We start from the raw sequence: 25,855 nt of genomic DNA, 5'->3' as shown, positions 1-25,855 counted from the left end.
GCAGTCTCACTCGTGTCACAGCAGACACAGAAATGATGCTATGGGTCACATGTGATACCACAACCAACCCTGTTGTACTTAAGTAATGATGTAGCTGCTTTCCTTCCTTCTTTTTTTCTCTTGTTTAATTTAGAGCATCTTTCACAGTGACTACATGTAACCACAATGAATTGGGAAGATCACAAAAACTTACGGAGGTTCTGCATGTACCATTTTGTTTAGTACCTTGAGGATGAGTATTGAGCAGGCTGGTTGTGTGACAACAGTGACAAACGGCATTTCTTGCTTTCAGTGCATCAGGTCAGAGTAGTTCTTTGATTGTTTCTTCAAGAAACCATTTGTTGTTAATTTGCAGTAACCATGGAGGAAATAATTTCTTAGACACTGGGTTCACTGAGTCAAAAGACATAAAAACATGTTGGTGCTGATAAATGACAATTATTGTTTCCATCACAAACCAGTTTGTTTTCTCTTGAGATATTGGTTGTTTTACACCTTGGGAATAATGGGGTGTTCGTATAATTCACTTTGAGAAAAGTAGCATCCTTTCTCTTGTCCTTTCTTATTAACAAATGACATATTCCACCTAGGTCTACAGTCATAAAAGGTGGATGTGTGATTTTCCAAGTCAGGGCAAGTTTGATTTCTAGAATAAAAGACCATCTTCCATCATTGATAACTCTCTATCTTGCTTGACTTGTATCTCACTAAAAAGGTAATTGCATATTAAAATAAGGGGAGTGTGTGGTTTCATTCTATCATGTTCAGCCATTTCCTCTTGCCCAAATTAAAACTGTTTTGAAATCTTGCCTTCCCACCTGCTACTGTAACTGGAACAGCTCTGCTTCAGCCTCTCCTTACCCTGGTGTCTCTGAATTTCCTGTCCCTGTGGGTTTGTCAGTCCTTAGCAATGCTGTGAATATTCCTATTCCTGTGCAACCCAATATTCGAGTCTGGCCTTGAGCTTGCAGCATATGTTTCCCACACAGTCCAAATTTGGTGCAATATACTGTAAGTTAATCTCCAGTAAAGCATAGTGCGGAGAAAAACCTGGGAAGAAAACAGATGGAGAAAGTAGAGCAAACAATTTGCATATATATGATATGACTCTTAGTTAAGATTAGCATTTCCTACTTTGCCTGAAAAGCCCTTAATAAAAATCCAACTTCATGTTTGCCTCAAGTCAGCAGAACTGGAGGAGATGCCCTAATGGCAAAATTGTCATTGTCCCAACCCAGGGACAGCCCAGCACAGGGTGGGAGGGAGCTCCGTCTCCTACTCCAACCCTGTGTTGTTGACACATTTTTGGGATGTTGTTGGCTGAGGGGCCTACAAAATTGCTGTCTGTGGGATATTTTCTCCTCATAATCTTCATAGCTCTGAACCATCACCAGGGTCCTGAGTTATTCTTCATGGAGGAATGTGGCCATCTTCCCATTTATTTATAGTCCTTCATGGTTCTTTCTGAGCCTGCAGGTGCAAGAAGTGCTTTGCAATGGACTCGGTGCCTTCTCTGCACTTGAGGTGTGTTATATAGACATGTATCTCAGGTAATCATTTATTTATTTAGAAAACAAAAATCAGTTTCCCTTTTCAAAAATGGGATTCTAAGATTCCTCTGAAATTTCCATACATGTGTAGTTCCATTCTCATATCTGTCCAAATAACAATACAGTGTTGAGGTGGTCAGTCACAGCAATATGCCACCTTCATAAAAGGAAAGCATTGAGAAATATTTAAATGAAACTATGCAGTAAATAAATAAATTACAAATCTCTTTTGTTTCAGCAGTTAAAAAGGCATAGAAGTTTTCTCACACCCACAAGCTCAAGAGTGCTGTATTTAGCATGCTGAAAAGCAAATTCCAGTACTGAAGCTCACTTCTGTGGTGGGCTACATTTGGGTATAGTGCCTAAGTCCTGGAAGCAGTGACTAAAACATACTTATTTTTGACATGTACTCTGGTGCTGCCTGTCTTTCACAGATTGCAGTGGAACCAGATCGTGATTCACATTTGTGTCAGTGTAAGAAAGGCTTTACTACTTGTTCAGGTTTCAAATGTGCATGCTGAGTGTAAAGTCCTTTTCTAGTGGACATGGCTTCCTCTTGATACAAGAATTTGCTTTTAAGGAGATATCTTCTTTCTTTTGACCTTTTATCAGCTAAATAAATAAAATCTCAGATGTTGGTATGTATTTGTCTTTGTGAACTTCTGCAAAGGTGAGAGGTTTCTGGGGCAGTAAAGGCTGCCCAGGTCATTTGTAATAATTCTGCAAAGTCACTGCCAGGTAGCTGGAAAGATTTCCCTCACTACTCCCAGATGGCTATGCTGCAATGGCTAAAAAAACTCAGACTTTGAAAAATGGTAGTATGGATGTAAGCTACGTTGCTAGATAAGACATTCAGAAGGGTTGTTAAGGTTTTTTTTCTTTACTTGATGATGGCAATCCAACTAGTTACCAAAATAACTTTTCATATGTTTGAGGCAGAGCATCTCCTGAGGCTGGCTGCAGGGGACATCCTGAGGAAAGCCAGTTCCCAGCCACAGTCTCTGAATGGCTGTGGGGGTGATTGCAGCCAGGCACGTGGTGGGAATTTGTGATTTATGGAACCACCGCGGAACCAATTGGAGGTTATTTGCTTCTTTCTCATTTCTACTTTAAGAGGGACATTACAGTAAATAATGTCTGTGAAGAGGAGGGGAAAACGTCGTGTGGTTTGTTTGACCTCCTTCTCCTTTTGCATCCCTTTGAAGTTGGTAAGTAAATAATTTGGGTAACAAAATCGGCACTCCACAGTGTTCCTTTGTTTCTTCTGCTGCTCTACCTTCCCTTCCTGCTCTTGGCCCTCCTGCCAGCCACCACTTGGTTAGCTTGGGCAGAAAAAGAAGTGTCCTTAGGAACTGCTGCAGCACAGGGGATGAAATGTTTCCTGACTTTGTAATGGAGTTAAATTAAAATGCAGTTCAAAGAAAATATTTATGTGCTATTTGGTTTTCCTTTTGCAGTAGGACATACTGTGATGTGGGAGACTTTTTCCCTTAAAAAGATATTAATGCTAATTTGAAAGCCATGGAGGATAACAGGGTTTTTGGGGGGTTTTTTTGGGGTTTTTTTTTTTTGTTTGAGTTTTTGGGGTTTTTTGTTTGTTTGTTTTGTTTTGTTTGTTTGTTTTGCGGGGTTTTTTTTGTAGACTTGCCTTAATTTTTAAAGGTTTCTTTCATTATTTGAAAATAGGTTTTTTCTGTATGCACAAAATATTGGGAAGAATGTAAAGGTGGACTTCTGAAAAAATCCTGCCATGGATTTATATACTTTTGAAGCAGGGCTCAGGCAGTTGCCTGGCTGGTGTAAATGGCATCTGCCTTGAATCCAGGGGCTTGTGAAAACCTCAAATGCATGGCCATTTCTCCCTTTACCTCCACCATGGTGCCTGTGGCTTTGGGCACCAGCACTGCTGCGGAGGAGGACTGGGGGTTCTCACCTGCCCAGCAATGCCTCAGGCCTGTGGTGTTGCCCTTATTTGAGCTCACTGCCCAGGAAAAGCACAAAGCTCTGATATCTCACCATTTTCTGTGGAAGAGATGGGTTTAGGTCCTGGTTTCATGGAAGTGTCTCTTCTGTTATAATAAAGAGCTGATGCTCTTGGCCCAGGTTTGGCAGCAGAGGTTAGAGATGAAGCACTTAACTCTGCATTTTACTCCATCACCTCAGAAGGCAGTGAAGGCGTGAACCCATTTGTGTTTGCAGCACCTGTGGTTCTGGTAGTGATGAAGGTTAGAGTTGCTGTATGAAAACCAAAATGTTTTCTGCCCACATCATTAGGGTTTGGATGGCATCTGGCAAGAAACCTTAGATTTTCTCTCTTTTCTCCTGTCCCACGTGAGCAGAGAGGGCACAGGTTTGACTGGAAGGAGTTGATTTATTTTTTACATACTTATCTGTTCTTATGCATAACTCAAATCTTATTTCAAGCACAGATGCAAAACTCCTTGACTCAGTTATTATTGTAGCTTTTAATAAGCTGGAGTTACTACTTCAGTGAAAGCAACATGGAAGATGAGACAAATCTCTTTTCTCCTTGTGGAGTTTTTCATCAGAGCTCTCAGAGCCATAGCCTTGACTCAGTGGCATTCTGTTCCCTTTGACTGTGCCCATTTGCTGCAGTGGCTCTTCAGAAAATGCTGAGTTTTTTGGCTGAATTCAGAGTTTAGGTATTCAGACCAAATTTTCTGCTCTCCTCTCAAAGGAAGGAGTGGAAAAGAAGGACAGGCCATGAGGTCCCAAAAGGTCTGTTACCTGTCCTCCATGGGGGAGCTTGCCTTCTCCCAAGCACCACCATGAAGGTGACCTTCAAAAGGATGTCAGACTGGGAGAGAGGAGGCAGGGAGGGAAATAAGGTTGTTTTGGGCGACTTCATCCCGATGGAAAGAGTGGTCGGCCAAAGGACATCAGGTAGCAGTGGTGGGTAACCAGGGAGACCAAGTGGGAATTGCTGGGGCCCCAGAGGGCTCATCCAATGGGATGGAAAAGGGCAGGGAGCCACAGGCTGAGTGTGTGATCACGCCTAGGTATAACACGTATTTAGCACTGGAGTGAGTCCAAGGCTGTTGGGAATTGCTTCATGAGGGTGAATCAGAAGGATGAAAAAGGCAGCTGTTTGCTGCCGGAATATTGTAGCAATGCTTTTGAAAATGCTTTGATATCATACCCTGTAACTGTTTTGTAGCTGGCCGAATCAACATGTTTCTGAAAAGTGCAGCACGTAGAAACTTTTTATGGCACTTATTTGAAAAACAGTATCCTTTTCCCTATCTCAGAAGGGAATGTGCTGAGTGGCTGGATGAAGGCACTGTGCACATCCACACCTGCGTGCAGCCAAGGGGTAGAAAAGCCCAGGGAGCAGAGGAGTGGGACACCATTGCCCAGCTTGTGTGCTGGGCCTAGGAAGGGATAGAAGGAGAGAGTCAGTCCAGTCCTGTGGTTCTTGGTGACAGGAGGGTACCTGAAGGAACCAGCATCATCTTCAGGGATCTCTGTGCTTCTTCTGGCACCACCACCATAGGCAGGTTAGATCCTGGAGGGATGCCTGTTTGCCAGCAGCCATGGTCAGACCCAGCCCAGATACAGCTGCTGGAGATACTTCTCCACCTTGTCCCACAAGCATCCTTTACATGTGTATCTGAGGGTGGGGATACCTGCCAGCCCCTTGGTATCTCCTCTTGCCCTCTCCACAGCCACAGGTACTGCTGTCTTCAGGTTTGGGTTTACAAACGTGCTGCTCTTGGCAAGCACCATGTGAGAGAGGGCAAGGTGTGAGTGGTGTGCCTGCTGCTGAAGGCACAGAAGGTGCCAATTGTGGTTTCTTTCTGCTTGGGGAGTTGTTTCCATCATCTGCCATGGGAGGTTATTTTTATCTGGGGTAAACAGCTTTGATTCCAGTGCTGTGTGATCTTTGGTACAACCTGCATGTAGGCCAACAGGTGGTCGCCCACGATTCCGAGATCATGATCTTGGTCTTGATTCAAATGCCCGTGGGAACATGTCCTACAAAGCATGTTTGATGTGTTTTCAATAACTCCTGGTGCTGAGGAGAGACTTTATTAAATCTGAGTAGGTTTAGATTCTCTGGTTGTTTAGTACCTTGTGTTCAAATATGTTGCTTTGCTCTGTCCAGTGAGAAGTGATGAAACCTGGATGTCTGGCGCAAGGCTGCCAGCTTCTTGCCAAATGGGGTGATAGAAAACAGTTCTCAGAAGTAATGATAAGTGAAAATTCAGTGTCAGTAAGAAAGTCTGTGTCGAACTGACTGGTGAAATAAACATATTTCCATGCAGAAGAGCTGTGCCTATAGTAAAGAGTGTGACATCAGGTGTTTAAACCATAGTTTTCAACTCAGTGTATTTTAGGTTTGGCCAACATATTTCTACTGAAAATCAAAATTTCCTGTGGAAAATGATAAGAACAAAACTACTGGCAGTATTGTTCACATTTTACATTTGATGATGTGACTAGGGATATGCTTTGAATTCCTTACAACTTGCCTCCATTTCTGAGCCCTTGTTATACAGTGATGTTATATTTGTGGGTTTTTTACTAACATTTAGTCATTAATTTGCTCTTTGAAATGTCAGATCCTGAGCTTTATTCTACCTTCTCTCTATACCCTCTTTAGGGTGTGTTTTCCAGCAAATTTCAGTGTACCAGAGCAAAGAAAAACCTTAATCTTGCTGAGAAACTCAGAATTCAGAGCTGCAGCCAGCCCTCTCTGTAAGAAGCAGTAGTTACTCGGACTTGGTCTGACTTTGCGGACATTACTTCGGTTCTTGTGGCAAACAAGCTTTTGTCGTTAGCTTTTGCTTCATGACAGGCAGGCAGAACTGAGGCAGCAAGGGATGTTACAAGTGCAGGCTGATGCTGAGCCTTTCTCTCCTCAGCTGGAGTGTTTGAATGGCCATGCTCCACCATGACTTAAACTTTCCACTGGAAAGTTTAACCTTTCCAGTGAAAAGTCAGAAAATAGCATTTATGCTTTCTTAGCTCAAAAGATGTTCTGGTGTTAATGCTCTCTCACAGACAGATTTAACAAAAAAAAAACCAAAAAACCACCCAACAAGTTTCCCTGGGAACAAGACCTTGTATGACCTCGACAGAGGAGGATGGCAGGCTGAGGTCTCTCATGCACAGTTTTTCCTGTACACTTTCTGCAGAAATATAAGGCTCTGTGATCTGGACAGTTGTTAGGGTCTTATCATGATAGCAAGGTCTTCACAGCTTTTTGAGCAGCATTTTGCACCACAAAAGATCCTTGGCTTTGAACAAAGGTGACAGAGGCCAGAACATAGCCCAGTGAGGCGAAATCTATGTGGACACTAGACTTTCCATTTTAAGTTTATCCCCACGTGGTTCTGTAGCTTTCCCTTTGTTTTTCCTTTTCTTTCCTAATAAGGATAAGTTGCAAACCAAACTCAATATTGTAGTTTCTTTATTCCATCTGAAATAAATGCTCACAGTTAGAAGCATGCAGTTTAAATTACAGGCCATGGGGAGTTCTTTTTTACTGCACACCAGTTTGCTACGTGGGCCTTAAGGTTGTCCTGTGTGCAGCTGGAAGTGGTCTGGTTTTACACTGCCTAGACCTCTATGGACCCCTCTCTCTGTTCAGAAAGTTGACAGCTCATCTGCCATAATGTTCCTTATATCATCATTGCTGTTGCCAAAAGTTTCCATTAAAAGGTGATTTGCTTATGAGGCCAGCTTGCCTTTCATCTTGAGTATTTTCCTAGGCATCCTAAAAGCAGTAGTGCTTTGGTTTAAAAACTTGAGCAACAGATGCTTTTAAAAGCATGTGAAAAAGGAGATCTGAAAAAAACCATATTGAATATGTTTTATGGTGATATGATTTTGGATCTATATCTCCTATTCACCTCTATTCCCAGCATGAACCTATGACAAAAATAAATAGCAGGCAACAAAGCTAGTAGTAATGCCAAAGCTTCAAAATAAATGTGGTTGCTTGTGAAAAAGCAGTTGAGTGAGTTGGATGAAATGGCAGTGTAATTATACGGTAGCAAGTCAAAGTTTGATTGCTTGGAGCTTATCTTAGCACAGCATGCCACTTCCCCCCCCCCCCCCCCCCCCTTGGTATGGCATATTTCTTTTTCAACACTTCATTCCTAGTTGTTGCTTTTTAAATAATTCTATCAAACCTTAAGGTTTTTTTGTTAGTAATGATTTTGGAAGGAAATTCAGATAGTAATTAAAATGGCACAGACCAAAATAGTTTAACCAAAATATCCCCAAAAAGGAAAATTTTGAGTAGTTAAAATGAACATCGTGAATTTCCAGCTCTGCAGGATTCTTTATTTTTTAACACTTCTTGGGTTAGCTACAGTTTTGCCAAGATAAAGGATAACAGTATGCAAGACTCCTATGGAAAGTGTGCTTGTGCCCTAAATGATGTGAAACTGAGGACTGCCTGTTGCATGTACATGTAAACGACACTAGTCCACTGTCACAAGTATTTCCATTATTTGGAAGATTGAGCGGAACAAAATGGCTTAGACTTTAGTATACAAATTTAAAGTTACTTTAAATATGCTTTTAAATAGTTCAGTAAAAATTGCTTCCGTTAGTAGTCAAGGTCTCTTATCTGATACCTGCTTCCTTCCCCCTCTGTGGATGCTTCCTGTTTTCCATATCAGTCCACACATCCCCCCCCGTGTATTTCCATGTGCCTTTTCCTGTTGTCCTCTGATCTGCTGCAGCTGCTCCTCAGATGCCTCTGCACCAAGGAGAGGCTCCAAAGCCCAGCTGGCTCCTATGCAGTGCCATGAAGACACACTTTGAGGACCCCTACCCTCACACCTTGAGGAAAGAGGCAGTAGCACGTGCATTTCTGGGCATGGTGCTGCAAAGTAGCCTGCGTACCATAAACACTGCACACCCCACTTTGGAAGTCCCTCTTGTGTCTTCACCTGGTCCTCTGTGCTGTTAGTATTGTGCAAGTGGCACAAAAAACACCCAACAGGAAAATAAGATGTGTCAGGTCTGTGATAGTACGCGGTTAAATCATGTCTGTGCTTTCATGGATGACTCAGTTACCCTCTCTGTGATGGCTATTGCTATGGAAATAAAATGCTGACTGATAACTGGGAGAAAATTACTTAAGGAAGGATCCTGCTTCTAGGATGTGGAATTGCGTCTTCAGGGATTTAGTAGGGTTTGGCTATAAAGCAGAAAGCCAGAGAAACACTGTACATTACTGTCAAACACACCCTAGTTCATGAGTCTTTCCAACCCCTTTTTCTACTGCTTTACAAGAGAAATGTGACTGTATTTATTTCAGTTACCTATGTTCCAGCAACAGCAGAACTGAGGTGGAGTATTACAAAATACTTATTTAAAAGGGAAAAGTGCACAAGATATGATTATGTAGCCAGTATTTTCTTACATTTTTTTTTAATTGAGGAATACATTCTGTTTCTCTTCCTTTCTGTTCTCCTACTGCAGGGGATGGATGTGGGCACACAGTGATGTATCAAGACAGTGGGACTCTGGCATCCAAGAACTATCCTGGGACATACCCAAACTACACTCTTTGTGAAAAGAAAATCCAAGTGCCTCCAGGAAAACGCCTGATCTTGAAAATTGGAGACCTGGATATTGAATCACAGAAATGCGAGTCCAGCTACCTTACCATCCAGAGCTCTTCAACATTGCATGGTATGTAAGAGACCATGGTCAATGCATGAACTGGTAAAAGTGTGAGTAAAAGGCAGCTTAGCAAAATATAAGAAATGCCAGCCTTTGTCCTCTCCTTCTCCTTTTTGCATTCAAGTGTTTTGTTCTTTGTGTGGGAAGCCATTGTCCCACTGTGTGCAGTTCTGCCAAGGCTGAGGATGCTGCCATGCTGTGCTGCACAAGGGCTGCTGGGGCTCTGGCACAGCAGTTCTGAGGGCTCTGCCGTCAGACCTGCAGAGCTGGATCATCAGTTTTGGTACAGCAAGTCCGTAGACCTATATCAGCCCTGTTCCCTTCTTGTGTGGGCGAAGAGCTTCCCCACAAACTAGACAAAGATGAGAAATTGCAGTCAATGATCCTGTGTGTCTCTATTCCTAGGCAGTCCATGGCTCAGAGAGGAGATAACCTGGACTATTGCTAGCTGTTAGCCACCTTACTAATGTACAGGCTTTAATACTTGCAGATATTAAATGCATGCAGCCAGACTGTGCTCTTGTAAGAGATTTGCTCAGGAAGATAAGCAAATAATCTGCTACAGCTGTGCACTTAAAACAATCATAACGGCAACAGGATTCTCCCCAGGGAGAACCTGAGGCCTTCCTCAAAATGGTTTTCCCAACCAGTTGTCACTGAAACTTTTGATCTACACTTTCCAGAAGAGTCAAACTGCTTTTCAAGTCATGCACCCTTTTTCAGAAATCCAATTTAAATTCAAAGCTGCAAGGAGTTCTGCAATGTAGGAATAAACTCTTGAATTGACAGTTCATAAAAGTTTGCCTGCTGGGAGTGGGCTGTGTAGCCCTTCAGTCAGCTGAGGCTAAATGTGCCGGACTTAACAAGCAGAGTGGATTAAAGGGAAAAATGTGGTGAAGATATGAGCTGCACAGAGCCTCTGCAGGTTTTCCACCTCCCTGCTTGGCTCCAAATAGTATGTGATCTCGTCGGATATCTTAGTAGTAAGGAGGGTTGATTGCCTTTCATTTATCAGCATGATAGGCTTATCACTCATCTGGTAAGAGAAGATCAAGTGAGGTATTAAATGCTTGCTCACAAAGGAAGGTAAAGGTAATTATTGTTCTCGTGGGGGAGGTATTACATTTTGAAACAACCTTCACTAGGAGTGGGCAGTGACATGCTGATACCTAAGCCTGCACAGAACTTGATTTGAGGCATAAGGAACATCTCTGTTCGTGTGTGCTGGGATTTTTTAATGTTATTTATTTCTTTCTTCACTGTGAGAGGGGTGAGGCACTGGAACAGATTGCCCAGAGAAGTTGTGGATGCCCCGTCCCTGGAAGTTTTCAAGGCCAGGTTGGATGGGGACCTGACCAACCTAATCTAATGGAAGGTCCCTGCCCATGTCAGGGAGGGTTGGAATTTGATGCTCTTTAGGATCCCTTACAACCCAAGCCATTCTGTGATCCATTTCATAGCTAAGTAATGAGTTTTGTTCACCTGAAGCAGTCTGCCTGTACTTGGCAGTTAGAAATAGGTGATTATTATTGCATTAGCATGTCTTTGAATAATTTTTATTGATACTGTCTTGACATTTCTAATCTAAGTATCTTCTTGAAAGCAGGGATAAATCAATATGTTGTTTCTTGAAGTGAAAAATGAAGTTTGGATGTTGATTGAAATTCTGGCTCCTTACAGATCAGCCTGAAGGCATCTTCACATCAATTATACTGCAGTTATTCAGCCTATACACACAGAATAGCTGTGTATTGTGCAATCAAGTCCACATAATTAATTTTTTTAAAGTATTCCCACACCCATTTTCAGATCTGATTGGTAATGTCTGATGCATGTGGACTCTAATTTGCATTCTCAGTAGTGAACTGCACAATTAGCAGATTTTGGTCATATCTGATTAAACCAGTCTCATAGTTTATGCTGACATGCCATCTGTAATGGTTTTTGTGGTCTGCAGCTCACTGTAGACTTTCCCACCAGCATGCCTACAGAGTATCTATTCTACATTCAGGCAAATCTATGCAGAATGGATGTAGAAATAGTTCTATAGGCATAAATTCATGATGTTTCTTATGTTTTAAAAGACACATGAATTCTTAGAAGAGATTAGAGCTTCTCTAAGTAATTTTTTTCAACAGTCTTGCTATGGCTTTGGGTTTCAATATCCATTTATGCAAGTGAAAGAAGCCCTGTGAATAAGCACTGCTACATCCATTCAGTCTATTAAGTGTCCTTGTAGACAGCTGTTTCTGAACTCAGATCTCCTCTTTGCAACCCTTCCCTCTCCATGAACATCTACAGGCAGGTCAGCATCTTCCCTCTGGCCAAGGAGATACTGACCTTAGACATTGAAATTCTTTCATGGGATGATGGAGAGTTGAAAATATTTTGCAAGCACTGAAAGCATCTGAGCAATTAAAGACTAATCTTTGTGTGTTTTCTGTATTTGACCTGGGTTTAAAAAGGAAAACCTAAAAAGCAAAGTATGAAAGCTGGCAACGTGAATACTGCTCATGTTTCGAATTAGTCTGAGCAGCCTTTGCTCTTTATTTAAGAGTTTTGCAATTACAAGACAATGAGGTCCAAAGGGAAATATGTTTTAAATATCATGCTGATTTCTTCAGACCTACAGAAGACAACAGCATGAGTGTTAGTGTGAGTACAGACATCTGTTGAGTATATCTGAAGCTCAGAAAATTGGTCAGAGGCAAAACACTAGATTATGCGTACAAATATAAAATTAGTGTGAAGAAGACTCCAGATGATAAAGTATTGTTTTCCTTTCAGATTTCTTCCAGTCTTTACATTTAACTGTGATTCATTCGTCATTATAACCATCTGCAGGGATTATTGCAATACAGATAGGAGTAACTCGATTTGTCTTTGGGGTATTTATGTTCCATGCAGCAAAAGGAATCTGTTAAATACAAATGAAGGGATTAATTGATTTATGTTTGTGGGAACATTGATACTACTTTTGTAAGTTGGTGACTACAGATTAGAGCACTTACATGCAAATTTTATAAAAGTTCAGGACATTCCTTGAATTCTGCAGACGGATAGAAGAGTATGATTCATTCCTAGAAAAGCGTGCAGTGTTGTTGTATGTGCTGATCTACTGAAGCCTTTCTCAGTCTCAACTAACACGCAAATGTGACACCACAGTTCTTCTCACTTTTGGTACTCCTCAGCTTTGATGGACCTGTGAAAGCAGCTATTGAATTTAGATTTCTGCAATACTGCAATTAAAGGATGATAGTTAAATAATCTTAACGAAGCTCTGAAACTGGAGTCAAATGGCATCTAAACACTGTATCTCTGAGTTATTACTCTGCAAATTATTTTCTTTAGTGTTCACTGGAGAAAGGAACCTGTAGCAAGCCTTTTCTTTCAAGCTGTTAGCTCTGTATCCAGACGTAGCTGTGAAAATATTAATCATCAGTCAGCAAAGGGAGTCTAACACCCGTTTTGGTGAAACTGAGTCACCTTTGTCTGACAAACATTTAAATATTAGCACAGCTTTGCACGGGTTGTCTCTATGAGAAATAAATAGATGATCATGTTCTGTTTCAAAGGCACAGCTTTTGACTGGATTAAAATATGGTGGGTTTTGTCCCACAGAAAATTAATATGAGCATAATCTCACAGTGCAGACAAGGTGCAGCCTTTACCGAAATGCTTTTCTTCTCGAGTTAATTGCATTATCTGAGCATATTAAAAATACTGAGCTCTGAAGTAGAGCTTCTGATTTTTTAATTAGTTAAAGGGATATGTGAAAACAAGATTAACCATGTCAACCCTGTAGTTCTCAAGAACAAAATTTGCACTACTTGTGAAGGTAGATCATAAATGTTTTAAAAGTTTGACAGGAACTGCTTTTAGTCTGCTTCTTTTCATGTCTCTATCAGATTTCTGTACCTCTTTTGACCCCTTTTTTTTGCTTTTTTCTGTCTCTTCCCCATCTAATGGCTTGATGTTTTTTTCCTTAATTTTGTGAGATGATCATCAGTCTTGACTGGAGAGAAAGCCAAAAGAAGAGATAAGTGCCTACTTACTTCCTCATTCACTTGCAGTCAGTAGGAGGTTGATGTGTTCCTCTGGGGTGGATGTCAGAGCTGCTGAGTGACTAGTAATAATTTGGAGAGTTAGTGCAGTTGACTTGTTCTTGCATAATTTACAGCTGGTAACTAACGTGAAGTAGAGAATTTACTGAAAATGCTTTATTCTCCTCACACCCCATCACTAAAGGTACAGGGTGCCTTTGGATACCTCCTACCTGTCATTGTGACTTAAGGGGATTCATCAAACCAGTCACTCCTTACTATGCATTGAAATATATGTCTTGTTTGAATAAAGGGTGTGTCCAGGTTTCTTTTTCATCCCTCAAAGGAAACTTGTTATTACTGTATTGTTTCTGGTATTTCAGGAAACCCAGAGAAATGCCCAGACAAGTTCTTGCTGAAGACCAAGTTGAGCAGTTTCTTTACAGTCAAAACACTTTTAACAGTTGGATTTCACCTGAGTGGTTGCAGTATCCTGAGTTTTCAGCTTTGGAAGGATTGATGCAACAAAGAATGTCAGCATTTAGTTTTATCAAATGGACCTTTTTTCCTGTTAGCTGCATGCAGTGTATTAGTCTCTGGTTTTTGTTAAACTACAGTTCTTCACTCATGATTCCTAGTCGTTGCTGTGTTTGTGTCCTTGGATTTGGCTAAAACCACAACAATGTTGAAAGGGAGGATCTCACCTGAGGTCAAGCAGGCAGACCAGCCTGTGCGGGTGGCCCAGATGTTCCATTTTAAAGTTGTGATTACTTCCCCAACCTAATTCAGATGCCTTTTTCATTCCTTTATTGTAGTCTTTGGCAACCCTTTGGGAACGTTAACCAAATGTTTTATTTGTTTTTCCTAAAACAAGAAGTCTTACCACTCAGCCTGAGGTCAGACTGTGTTGCACAGAGTTAAATGTTGAATAACCAGGCTGTCTCATCCTGACTACTCTGTCATCTCGTATCTGCAGAGTGTTAAACACAAATTTCCCTGCATCCTGCAAGGAAGGATGTAGAGCAGCACTTTCTGTGTCCTTGCAGGGTCCTGCTGGTTGCCACTGCACATGTGTGTGTCAGGGCTGGAGCAAAGAGGGACCTCTCTTTCTAAGGGGGAGAGGAAGAGTTACTTCTTATCAAAGTATTTGTGTGAATGTGGGATGGAGATGAATTTTGAGCCTGAAGGTGTTTTCATACAACAGATCCTTGCTGGTTTTGTGAGCTATTTGTGAAAGACTTGCACTCTGGGTGAGCTTTTAGCTCTGAAGTGAAACTACTGTAATCCTTGTTCATCTTATCCCCTGTCCTTCCCCAGCTACTGAAGTAATTCCAAATTGATTTGTTTGAAAAAAGGCTACAATTTAAAACATTGTTTTCCCCAAACAAATGCATTAGGACATGATAATCCTTTAGAGGCACATGCATGGATTGTTGCTGCATCTTGCCTGCCAATCATGGCTTACTCTGCAAGTAAAGACTGAAAAAAGGGAGAAGATTCTCTGTTGAACAGAGGACATCATTATTTAATATCCAAACCGAGTTTTTTAATGACATCTGCAAATGTCAAGCTGCAGATTTCAAATGAAGCTGAGGAATTTGAAAGCAAAATGAGCATATTGAACCGGCCATTCAATAGCTGAAGAAGGAAATAGTGGCTTCTAAAAGGAAGCAAAAGCCTTACAGAAGAGGCAGAAAGTATTAAGCACTAGAGAAACAAGGAGCATATAGGCATTGCCAGCTGGTATGAAAGAAGAGAGTCCTCTGGGCACAGTACTTCTTAAGGGAAACAGAAAAAATAAAGGAACACAATTCAACAAAGAAAGTTCAGGAGCTGTGCCAGAGTCTGGTTGACAGTAGAAGTAAACTAGACCTCATAAAACCAGACAATGCTGTAAAGATCATCAGATTTGCAAAACAACACTATTATGAAAAAGACAAAAGCAGTAGGCTATTGCTAACATTTAAAAAATAAACAACATGTAAAATAGTCTCTTCAGTCTCCAGAGGGGCCAGCCAAAGGATATCCACGAGACAATTTACCATGTATCTTGCAGGATTTTAATACTGCTTAGAGACAAAAGTGTTTTATTTAAGCCACCTAAACCATACCAACAGATCAAATGTTCTGTATGAAAGACATTAAAAGTTATTTTAATTATGGAGAATATTAAAATTAGTGTACTTGAAATCTTTAGACCTCTAATATCTCTCCTGCAGAGTTTTTAAAAATATGTATAAAAAGAATCTGGAGTGAACAGACGGAACCACAGTTGGGTCAACTTCTTAATGAGACATGGAAAGAAGAAAAGGCCCTGGCATCTAGATATAGTAATATTGAAATACGGAGAACACCTACTCAGCCTCATCACATGTAACACATCTGTTTATTAAATCAAACTCTTTCCTTTGTTCTTATAAACAAACCAAATAATCTTGCCTACTTACTCCGGCAGAGCTCCAGCCAAGTCACTTTAACAGGAAGCTGAGAGAGATCAGCATTCATGACTCGTTTTTCAAGCCGAATATGCAAAACAACCCACCTCACAACTAACATTAGAAGATGAAAAACTGATAATGTGATCTGGCAGTTCTCAAAAGGGATCTTAAAAAACTTCTGGCTAAGTCTCAGGTTTAGGAATTAAATATTTATCCAGAGTCAAGTCCAAATGCTGCAGTAGAAATTAACAAGGCCCTATAAGCAAGCTTCTCATTTTCATACGGGGGCTTTCTCCATCATCTCTCATCTTCACTATGGTTGTACTGCCCAGGGAAATCAATGGATCTCAGGTGGCATGAACAGACAAGATGGTGAGCACATATGAATGAGTTTTAAAAGTAAACAGTGAAAGTATTTTTGTCACCTCAATTGCAAATGGAAAATACTGAGTAGATTAAATACAGTTTTCAGATGAAGTCTAGCGTGTACAGATGCTGGCTGGGTTTAGCCTTCTAATGTCTATAAATTCTCACAATATATGTATTTGAGGTAATAGTGAGAGCAAACCTCTATTTATTTATAGTGCCCTATATATAGGGCACTTCTGTGTCTATAGCAAGTGCATCTAACCAGCCAAAATGCAGAGACCCCGGGAGACTGTCCTGTCTTTACAACATGAAAGGAAATAAGAGGACTGATGTATGGAAGTGCATGGGAAAAGAGTTCATAAAAACAAAGATGTTACTTTTCTAAAGAAAATAATAATAATAATAATAATAATAATAATAATAATAATAATAATAATAATAATAATAATAATAAAATGAAAGTATATGTCTTCATCAGTCAAATCCCAAAGAATTGTCTTGACCCTGAATCAGTTTTATTTTCTAAGGATTACTAGTTGTCCCCTTAGCAAGTTTCCTGGAAGACCATCAATGTAAGATAAATCTATTAGGGGAAAAATGGGAATTTGAAGTTAAAAAGGCCACTTTGCAAAAACTTGGCAAAATGGAGAGAGATGCTGCTTAACCAAACTCAGTATTATTAGGTAAATAAATTAGAGGGGTGCTTTTACACTGGTCATTTTAAATGCAGTCAGCACCAAAAAGGGTGGATTAACACCTTTTCCTAAAGACCAGACTGTACACATCTCTAGTTCTTTCAGGGACTAATTAAAGAACCTCGGAGTCAAATTGGTGTCTGATCAGTTTCTCGAAGAGCTGCAGTTTGGGGGTGAGATGAACCCTCTCTCTCAGTACTTATTTCTATATTTGATAACATGGAAATAAACTCTGCTAGGTCCCAGGCAAGTCTGAGGACTTGACAGTGTAGTGCTGATATGGTATTACCTGAATTGTTGAGAAGAAATATATTGAAAAGTTTTGCAAGGTGTCCTCAGTTTGCAACAAAAGAACAAGTGAATGTTTCGTAGTATCAATAAATTTCACCTGCCCCTCTCCTCCCCCCCGCCCCCTGCATTTTTTCTTACAAATCTTTGCAGAAAACTTATAAACCTTTGGAAAATATACTCTTTCTTGCTTCTATGTCCTTTAAGGAATTAATCCTAGGCTCCCTTTATTTTGACCTACCCATGGGAATCTCTTGGTACACCAGAACTGCTCTCAGCAGAAGATAACCAGAGCCTGGTAACCTTTTTGGATTTATTACTTAATAGTAGAAACTTGTCTTTTGACACTAAATGTTGGTTTCTTAAGCTGATTGCATCTGAATTTCTTGCTTTAATTTGGATTATACAGCTCTGTGTCTAGACTATTTTGTATTTTATTTTATTGGTTTTACTCATGATATATGATTTGTTTGTATAATTATCTGTAACGTATGTAGACTTGCTACTGGGGGAGACACTCATCCCTGATCCAGCTGATGTGTGGTTGCATGATTCAGCCATCTTAATTATATCTCCAGAGTAGATAGGTCACTGCCAATCGCTGCAAGGGAGAAAGCCAAAGAACACTTGTGAGAAAATATGTAGAGACAGTCCTTGAGAGAAGAAAAGGACTAAAGCTTTCTCAGGTGTTTTATTTTGAAGACATACAATGCTCCCTGTCTTTTCTCCATTTCTCTCGCTCTCAAAAAGAAATCTAAGTTAGCACTTCTCCCACTGCAACCTGACACAAAAGACCTTCTCAAATAAATCACTCGTGCGGTTGTCTGATATGACACAGTGTCAGATGCTGTCTTTTTGATAAGTTCATTTCCTAAGCAATTTGTTTAACCCTTTTTATAGACATTGTTTTCTCTGACTAAGTCGTGAGTCATTTTTCAGCACATGAGTACTCCAGGGAAATGTCACACTTGTCGCTTGTTTCTCTGCCTGCTTGGCTTCACCATATGATTTTTATAAGCCAAAAGAACAAGAGTTCCTCCTTTTGTTTGTCCCATTCTGCTGACAGCTGGCTGTCTTTGGCTCTGATTGGGCTACCCTATAGGCTGACCTTATAGTTATTATAGGGCAAATGAAGCATTTGGAAAAGAGCCCCTTCCCTAACCCAGAGTATCAAGCAAAATGAAGACACTTTTAGGAGCCTGTTATGATGGGTATCACTCTTCAGATTTGTGTCATGATGTGAATGTAATTTCTTGTGTCTCAGAAGTCATTCCAAGTTGCCCTAAAGTAGCCACCACCACCAAGATGAGGTTGTCTAGGAAAAATCAAAGTGCTCATTTTTCATCCCAATGACTGGCTTTAGGACACAAAAGCTGTCATTCACCTCAACAGAACAGATGGGCTGAGGGCTTGTAAAGGGTCATTTGGATTTTTTTTCTCTGGGGAAAAAAGTCTGTTTGCCATTTTACAAAAACCTCTTTTTTGCAGTTTGTATTGTAAATAGACTAATAAATTTGAACAAGCATATCCAAACTGCTTTGAATTTTCTGTATTATCTCTGCCTGAGGGCAGCTAGGGACAAGTGTTTGCACCCAGGTACAGTGACAGAAGGCAAGCGCAAGGACTGTGGCAGTCTCAAAGGAACACTCCCCTCGGGAACTGACTTTTTGAGGAAGCAAATGTAATTACTAGGAGTCCTGGGCACGCCTGCCGTCACAAGAAAGGAGTGTCCCAAAGACTGTTCCAAGATACTGCAGTTGGTAGCTGTAAAACCCTTATCTAATTCACTAAGCACAAGACTGTTGTCTCCCTGTCCCACTCCCTTCATCTTCCCCTTTCTCTCCCTCTCTTTTTTTTTTGCGTAAAACTCCAGAGACTTGAACTGTATACTTCCATGGTCTAATGGTGTTTTCAAATGGGAAAATATTAGGAAATGTGCTAAGGGAAGTGTTACTACCTTGTAGTACAATTTGGCTTGTGGCATGCAGGTCCTTGAAAACCAGGTGCTTTGTTTCTGATCTTAATCCTTTCTGACTGGCTGCTGTGCCACAAGGCGATGAGCTGTGTGTGTTTGGAGGGTTTATCTTGGGAACCCTGCCTAGATCCCTTGGATTGCTTTTGGATGTAGTGTCATTTTCTCTAATGAGTTACTGCTGGTTGTAAGCGTGCTGTACTTCAAAGGTCGAAGGGCGTTAATCTTTCTCTTAAGGCTTATGCGATGAGAAATGTGGAGGCTGGAATTGCTGCCATGCACAGACAACTGGATCCTGGCCACTCCTTGTCAGGGTAGCTTTAGAGCTCATACCCATAAAGGACTGAAGCCAAAACCCTTTTGTCAACATTTGGATTGATACTGAAAGAGAATGAGTGTGTTATGAAATTCTTTGCTAATCATGAGACTTTTCCAGCCTAATTACGTCATCTAAACTTTTGAAATCTTCTTTGTTCTGTAGGGCCATACTGTGGTAATGTGATGCCTGTCCCCAAAGAAATCATTCTAGATAGCAATGAAGCAACTATTCACTTTGAGAGTGGATCCCACGTGTCAGGACGAGGCTTTCTGTTGTCCTATGCCAGCAGTGATCATCCAGGTAAGGTGATATCCAAAAGCAGTAGAAGATTAGTGGCATAGTTCCCCCTATTTAATTATCATCTCTACACACATAGAGCTTTAGCCTAAATGTTTATTCCTAAATATTTCCAGATTAGCATGAGCCATGGTATTTTTAATAGCATGTGTGCAAGGAACAGTTGTAACATTAACCAGATATAATAGCTGCTGAAATCCTTACTAGACCATTTGCAATACAGGGCCAATGGAGAGGAAAACAGTGCCTTCTCATTGAAACTGCTGTGTTTTGAGCTCCAGCATCCATCACACTGTGATAGAATGGAGGGGTAGGAGGGATTAAAGTTTTCATTCCCACATTTAGAGTTCTAGAGGTCTGTTCAACTTTGAAGAGTATAAAGCATAAGAAGAGTAGAAGAGGGAGTTGAAAGGAATGAAAGAAAACCATAGCTGTTGCATCCAGTCTAATAAAATCGCTTAAGTATTATACAGAGAGGTCTTTAAATGTAATTTCATGTTCTGGCAAATATTTACCTGTATTTTTATATCCTACAATGGGAATTGACATTTGTAAACTTTTCACAGATCTAATCACCTGTTTGGAACGAGCAAACCACTACACAAAGGCTGAATTCAGGTAAAGAGGGCTTGCAGCTCTGCATTCTGGCTTGCTTTACAGTATCTGTCAACTGATTCAGTTGTTAGAAAATGTTAGTCAGTCTTGGTTTTCTGGAGAAGTGATTTTTTTTGAGCTCCAGTGCTGTAATGGTCTAACGCCTGGCTGTGAGAAGCAATAGTGCAGAGTGGATGACTGTGGCCCAGAAAAATGATGGAATGGAGCTGCAGAGCTTTCAGCAATTCTCATTAAGTGCATACATATACATGGTATATGCAAAAAGAGTTTCCACTTTGAAATTCAAAGTAGCCTCAAATTCCAGTGCTTCCTCTGGGAGCAGATCACGTCCCAGCTGATACAAGATTATCTGAGGACAAGCTATAATTTCTCGGTTCCTTGAACTTTGTGATGGGTTTGAAATGGTAATAAATTGTGCTCTTCTGGCTGCTGTCTGGATGTGCATATAGGCTTCTTATCTTAGTCTGAAAACTTGTGTGGTAGCATTTCTAGAACAAGAGAATTAAACAGAAATAAATGCCCTTGCTAAACTGCTTTTCTGGTTCTTTGTGTGCTACTGTGTTCAGTCCACCTATGAACTCAAGGGCCCATTTACTTAGCTCCTAGACTCACTAACAGAGCATCAGCCAGAAATTACTGCTAAAATATTTATTGGTTTGAGAGCATTTATTTATAGGAGTTTGTTTGTGTGTACTGTCAGTACAGTTCATGCCTTAAACAAGCCTTTCTTCTTCTCACTACAGCAAATACTGTCCTGCTGGCTGCAGAGACATAGCAGGTGACATTTCTGGAAATATTGAAGAAGGATACAGAGATGTAAGTACACAGGATAATGGGGGGAAATTTATAAAGACCAAAGAAACAAGAATAGAACAACTTGGCTTCAACTTTTGCTGCTTGACTTTTGTTAGTAATTCTTCTGGGCTGTTTTGCTATACCTTTTATTATCAGTATATAAGTAAGTTATCAGTATATAAGCACACAGAGACATTTTTCAAACAGACAAATCAATTGTGTGAGAACAAAGTCCACTGATTGTTAAATATACATACTGACTTGTAGTTTCTAGCTTTCTGGAAAAAGCCTGCCAGTGTTTGTCCTTCTTGAGGCAGTGCTCATCCATGTATGAAATATTTCTATGATTTTAGCTTTTACTTGTGTGGTGTCCACATGTGAAAAACATACATTTCAGTAACACGTGGATTTTCTTTAAGATTATACCTCCAGTGTCCTAGCATATGCTCTGAGATGAAGTAAGTATTATAAACTGCCTAACCACATCCCACTGGTAACTACCATCCCTCTGGGTTGTTTTAAATTCTTGTTCTTTAAACTGAAAAAGTTGAAGTGGTTGCATTTATCCACTATTCATATCACTCAGAGCACTGCCCTCTCTGTGCCGCTCGCCCTGGACTTTTCTCCTGTCGTGTCTATGAAATCTTTACCGCTCTCACAGAGGAGTAAGCCTAATTATACCACTGAAGAAAAATCCCACCCTATCACAGTCAATGAGTTTCCAAAAAGTCAGGGCTCACGTTTAACCTGTTCATCCAGTTATTCAAGCATGCTGGCTCCAGCCTGGGAAGTGGCAGAGCTGAAGAAACAAAGAAATGCCACGTTACATTCTCATTAGCTGGAGTTATTCTACCCTTGGTTCCAATGATTAGGGCAGAAAAGCAGCATATGGCATGACCTCATGCAGATTTTATCTGCACTGAGGAATTTGCAAAAGAAATTTTCCTTCCACCATTAAGAAGGATTTTCTGATGGGAAGAGCCTGCAGGGCTCCCCTGGAGATGTGCTGCCTTTGTGCCGCCACTCTCCCCACCCCTCCCTGTAGGGGCTAGGCCAGCACTCCAGCTTGTCAAGTAGCACAGCCCAAACTGGGACAGTATGAACCTGACCAACCTCTGCCTGCAGCCCCTAGGAAAGTCTCCTTTGTACCTTTCCCTGTCCCTTTCCTGCTTTGCCCTAGCCCTGTTATTGCCACCTAGTGTGCACAAGAGTTGTTCTGCCTCTATTTTTCAGCACTATCCCACCCAAGATACTTGGAAATGGGCTGCACTTAAAACCCAGCAGCAGCTACTCAACACATAGCCAAATCCCCTAATGTACAGCATGACTCAAATCCTAAGGTGCAGTAATAGATAGGTCTGCTTTCAGGCAAGAACACCAAGGAATTATTGATTTATCTTCCCAAGGAAGTGTTGCCTTGCCTTTGACTTTTTTTTTTTATTCCTGAGGAGTGACAATCTTACAGCAGCTTCTCAGAAGCAGATTATTTGTTTTTTTCATTTGAAAAGAAAAATCACTTTGGGAGATGTATATTTTTCAAAGATTACTGCTTCTTCTCCCTCCCCTGCCTGTTATTCCTCTGGAGCTTTTGCTGGATGTTATGAGCTGTAACACCTGGATACTGGGAAGGGAAGGCATTAGTGGTTTGTCAGACGGATTTCCTGAGCCTTGGCTCCTGCCTTTCAGACGTCCCTGCTGTGCAAAGCTGCGATCCATGCTGGCGTGGTGGCAGACGAGCTGGGCGGGCAGATCAGCGTCACCCAGCACAAGGGCATCAGCCGCTACCAGGGCGCGGTGGCCAACGGTGTCCCCTCGCTCGAGTGAGTACCGGGGTGGGGCTGGCACTGGGCACGTGGGGCTGGTTCCAGGGCACAGCCCGGGCACAGGGCACTGCCCACCAGCGTCACAAGCAGGAGGGGACACCCTTCTGGGGAGGAAAAGGTGTCAGGCCTGTTTCTAGGGCTTTATTAAAATGGTGTTGGCAATGGAGATAGGAGGAGGTTCCAGGTTTTCAGCGGCTCTATACCATGCAGGGTGGTATTTTCTTTTTCTTTTCTCTTCTGTTCCTTCCAAAACATATTTGGAAAACACTCTGTTAGCAGATACCTGAGAGTACGATGTTCTGCAACAAACAGCTTTAATCGATGTGCAAATAAATCATGATAAATTCATGTTGAAGTTTAAAAAAAGCTAGAAAAAATGAGTAAATAACAAGTGCCATTGAGCCATAGGGGATTTAATGAACAACTTCTTAAACATTGTACTTTTGACATGTTCAGAGTTCTTTTCTTTTTTAGAATATTTATAGCAAGGGTGCTATATTTACTGCTTATCTTCTGACTTTTAATTGTACTGCTGTTGAAGTAGAAATAAATCCTCTAATCTCTATCCAGCACAGTAAGACCTTCCAGCAAATGCTTCTGTCATTCCTGTTGGTTTATAGTTTTTTATTTTCAAATGTTATCTGGATTATACATGAGGCCTTTTTTCCCCCCCTTTTTTAAGAAGGGAAATTTCCATCCCATAGCCTATGAGAGCTAAGGCAATATGTCTTTTTTATAGTATTTTCCTGTTTTCTCCGTGATTTCTCACACCCTCCTGACAATTTTACAATTATGGTTTCATTCATTAAAAAAAGGCATTCATGTGCTCTGTTGTTGTGCTTAAACTTCAGCACAGACTGAAATATTTTATATACAATGGCACTGGAGTATACAAAGCTGGGTAGTATGTAGATCATAACCAAAGAACTGTACAGCCTAAATATTTTCTATTTTTCTTGAAAGTTAGTTGCCAAAGAAAATTAATATAAGCTTGTCTCAAGCAAAGCAGGACTGAGAACTCTGATCAGGCACCAAGCCCCTCCATAAAACAAATAATACAAATTCTTTCCATCACTTGTGCCAGCTTAGCGAAACTCTAAATTAAATATTTTGTACATTATCTAAAGATGTTACAGAATATTCACATACATTGGTATGCTTGTGACCTTTGATAATCCTAGTGGAGTAACTCGGACAGTAGCACATAAAATTTTATAATGAAAGGGAGCTGTGATTCCCATTTGTATTTTTTTTTCCCAGTACAAGAGCCAGTGGGCAAAGAATGAAGTGTATAAGACTGCAAGTGTACATGTGCTGGGGGGTTTAGCCCATTTAATGTGAGGCCCCTGAAAGAGCACCCTGAGGAGGAGCAGAGCCCCTGTAGCTCTCCTGCCTACAGGGGCGGATAGAGGCACTCCTCGAGCATGATGCATATCTCCAAGGGACAGAATTGCCTCTAGGAGACAACCCCAGCTTCCTACAGGTTACTCAGGAAGCCGCAAGCTCACACTGGGCTGTATGCCTGCAAACTAGATGGCACAGAGTTTGATAAAAATGGGAGTGTCAGCACAGTGCTTCCTAGGATGTGTCTGCCACACCTGGCAGCTGGGACAGTCATCTCTAGAACAGTTGAACTGTTGGTGTGAGCCCAGGAGAGGGAAGTTGGAGTATGTAGGGAAATGCTTTTATTTCAAAACATGAAAAATTACTCCTAGAAACAGTAGGCCTCTTTATTAGGAAAACGAACCAATGCATTTTGTGCTTTAAAAAGTCTTTTATAAGAGGTATCTACAAAGCTGCATGGCTTCTCTGTTCTGCAGTACCTACATGCTGAAGGAAAATCCTGCAGATGAGCCAATGCCCACAAGAAAAAATTGGTGCTTGAGCAGCAGTGCCTTAAGAGCTTTTTAGATGCCCTTAAATAAGAGGTTGCTCAAGCTTTTAAAATCTCATTTATAGTGGATTTCAGTATTAAAGGTTTAAATTATTTAGCAACTTTAGCCGAAATTGACCTCATCAAAAACTGCTGCTGGAGCGCATCGAGCTGTTAAGTATCTGTGTTGTTAACGTGGAGTTATGTCTCACCCACCACCCTGCAAGAGCTGACCTTGGCCTCCTCATTTCACTTCTCAGTGTGTTTGTTACGCTCCAGCGTCTGTGAGGTTTTCACTTCCCGTGATCCATGTGCAGACCTGCACCCCCAGATGCTGTAATGAAGACCAAGTGGCTGGATTTATTGGGCAGTTCTGATAACTGAACTGAAATTCAAATACACAAGGTGTTTTAATATGGCCTGGCCTGTGGCTATACATCTGCACACTTGGAATCATTTGCGTTTGAAAATGCAAGAGACTGCTTGTCAACAGTGAAAGATGAGATTCAGTGTTAACCTGCACTGCTTAGGAAAAGCTTGTGCGAGACCAGCTCTGGAAAAAAAGTATAAAAGACAGGATCCTGAAGGTTGTTAAGCAAATGAGGAGCATGGGGCAATACCCTCCCTTAAAGGACAAGGTGGAACCTGTGTGACAAATTCCAGCAGTCACATTAGGAAACTGATGAATTACCACTTATTGAATTGGCTTGTTCTCTTTAGTGAATTACAGTGGAAATTTATCAGCTTGATTTTATAGCTTTGTAGGCCTTAGAAATGCTAACCTCCTCTTTTTGCTAAATTTGCAGCCCTCTATTTGAAAGGGTTCTGGTTGACTTTTTTCGTTATAAGTATTCAAGGAGCACTGTGGTTGCTCTTTGGGGTAGGTTTTACTGATTACATAGGTATTTATTTTCTTTTTTTCTCTTGAAATTAATTGCTTTTCATTCACTAAAAATCAAAAACTGTTTTGGCTGTGATGTCAAACTGGTTTGAAGTGAGCAGAGTGCATCTGATCGCCCCTGAGGATTGCCTGTGGGGAAGATGTGGGAGGGAGGGCTTGTGTTTCCCCTTCTAGCTACTCAGCTGCCTACATGCCCAAATAAATCAGCTCCC

General features: G+C 41.0%; 1 protein-coding gene across 1 annotated transcript in view; it reads left to right on the top strand.

Annotated features, from left to right (window-relative positions):
- DCBLD1 (discoidin, CUB and LCCL domain containing 1) overlaps positions 1 to 25,855 on the top strand; it is a 47,279-nt gene that overhangs the window by 6,569 nt on the left and 14,855 nt on the right. Inside the window, 5 exon segments of the mRNA XM_066179348.1 lie at positions 9,012 to 9,224; positions 19,502 to 19,639; positions 20,203 to 20,254; positions 20,995 to 21,067; positions 22,733 to 22,866. Coding sequence (XP_066035445.1) covers positions 9,012 to 9,224; positions 19,502 to 19,639; positions 20,203 to 20,254; positions 20,995 to 21,067; positions 22,733 to 22,866 — 610 coding nt within the window.

This window comes from Chamaea fasciata, unplaced genomic scaffold (assembly GCF_029207755.1).
Source record: "Chamaea fasciata isolate MVZ Bird 193981 ecotype frontalis unplaced genomic scaffold, bChaFas1.0.hap1 SCAF_3, whole genome shotgun sequence".
NCBI classification, from domain to species: Eukaryota; Metazoa; Chordata; class Aves; order Passeriformes; family Sylviidae; genus Chamaea; species Chamaea fasciata.
Note: the sequence above shows the minus strand (reverse complement) of the source record. Positions and strands in the feature narration are given on the sequence as shown.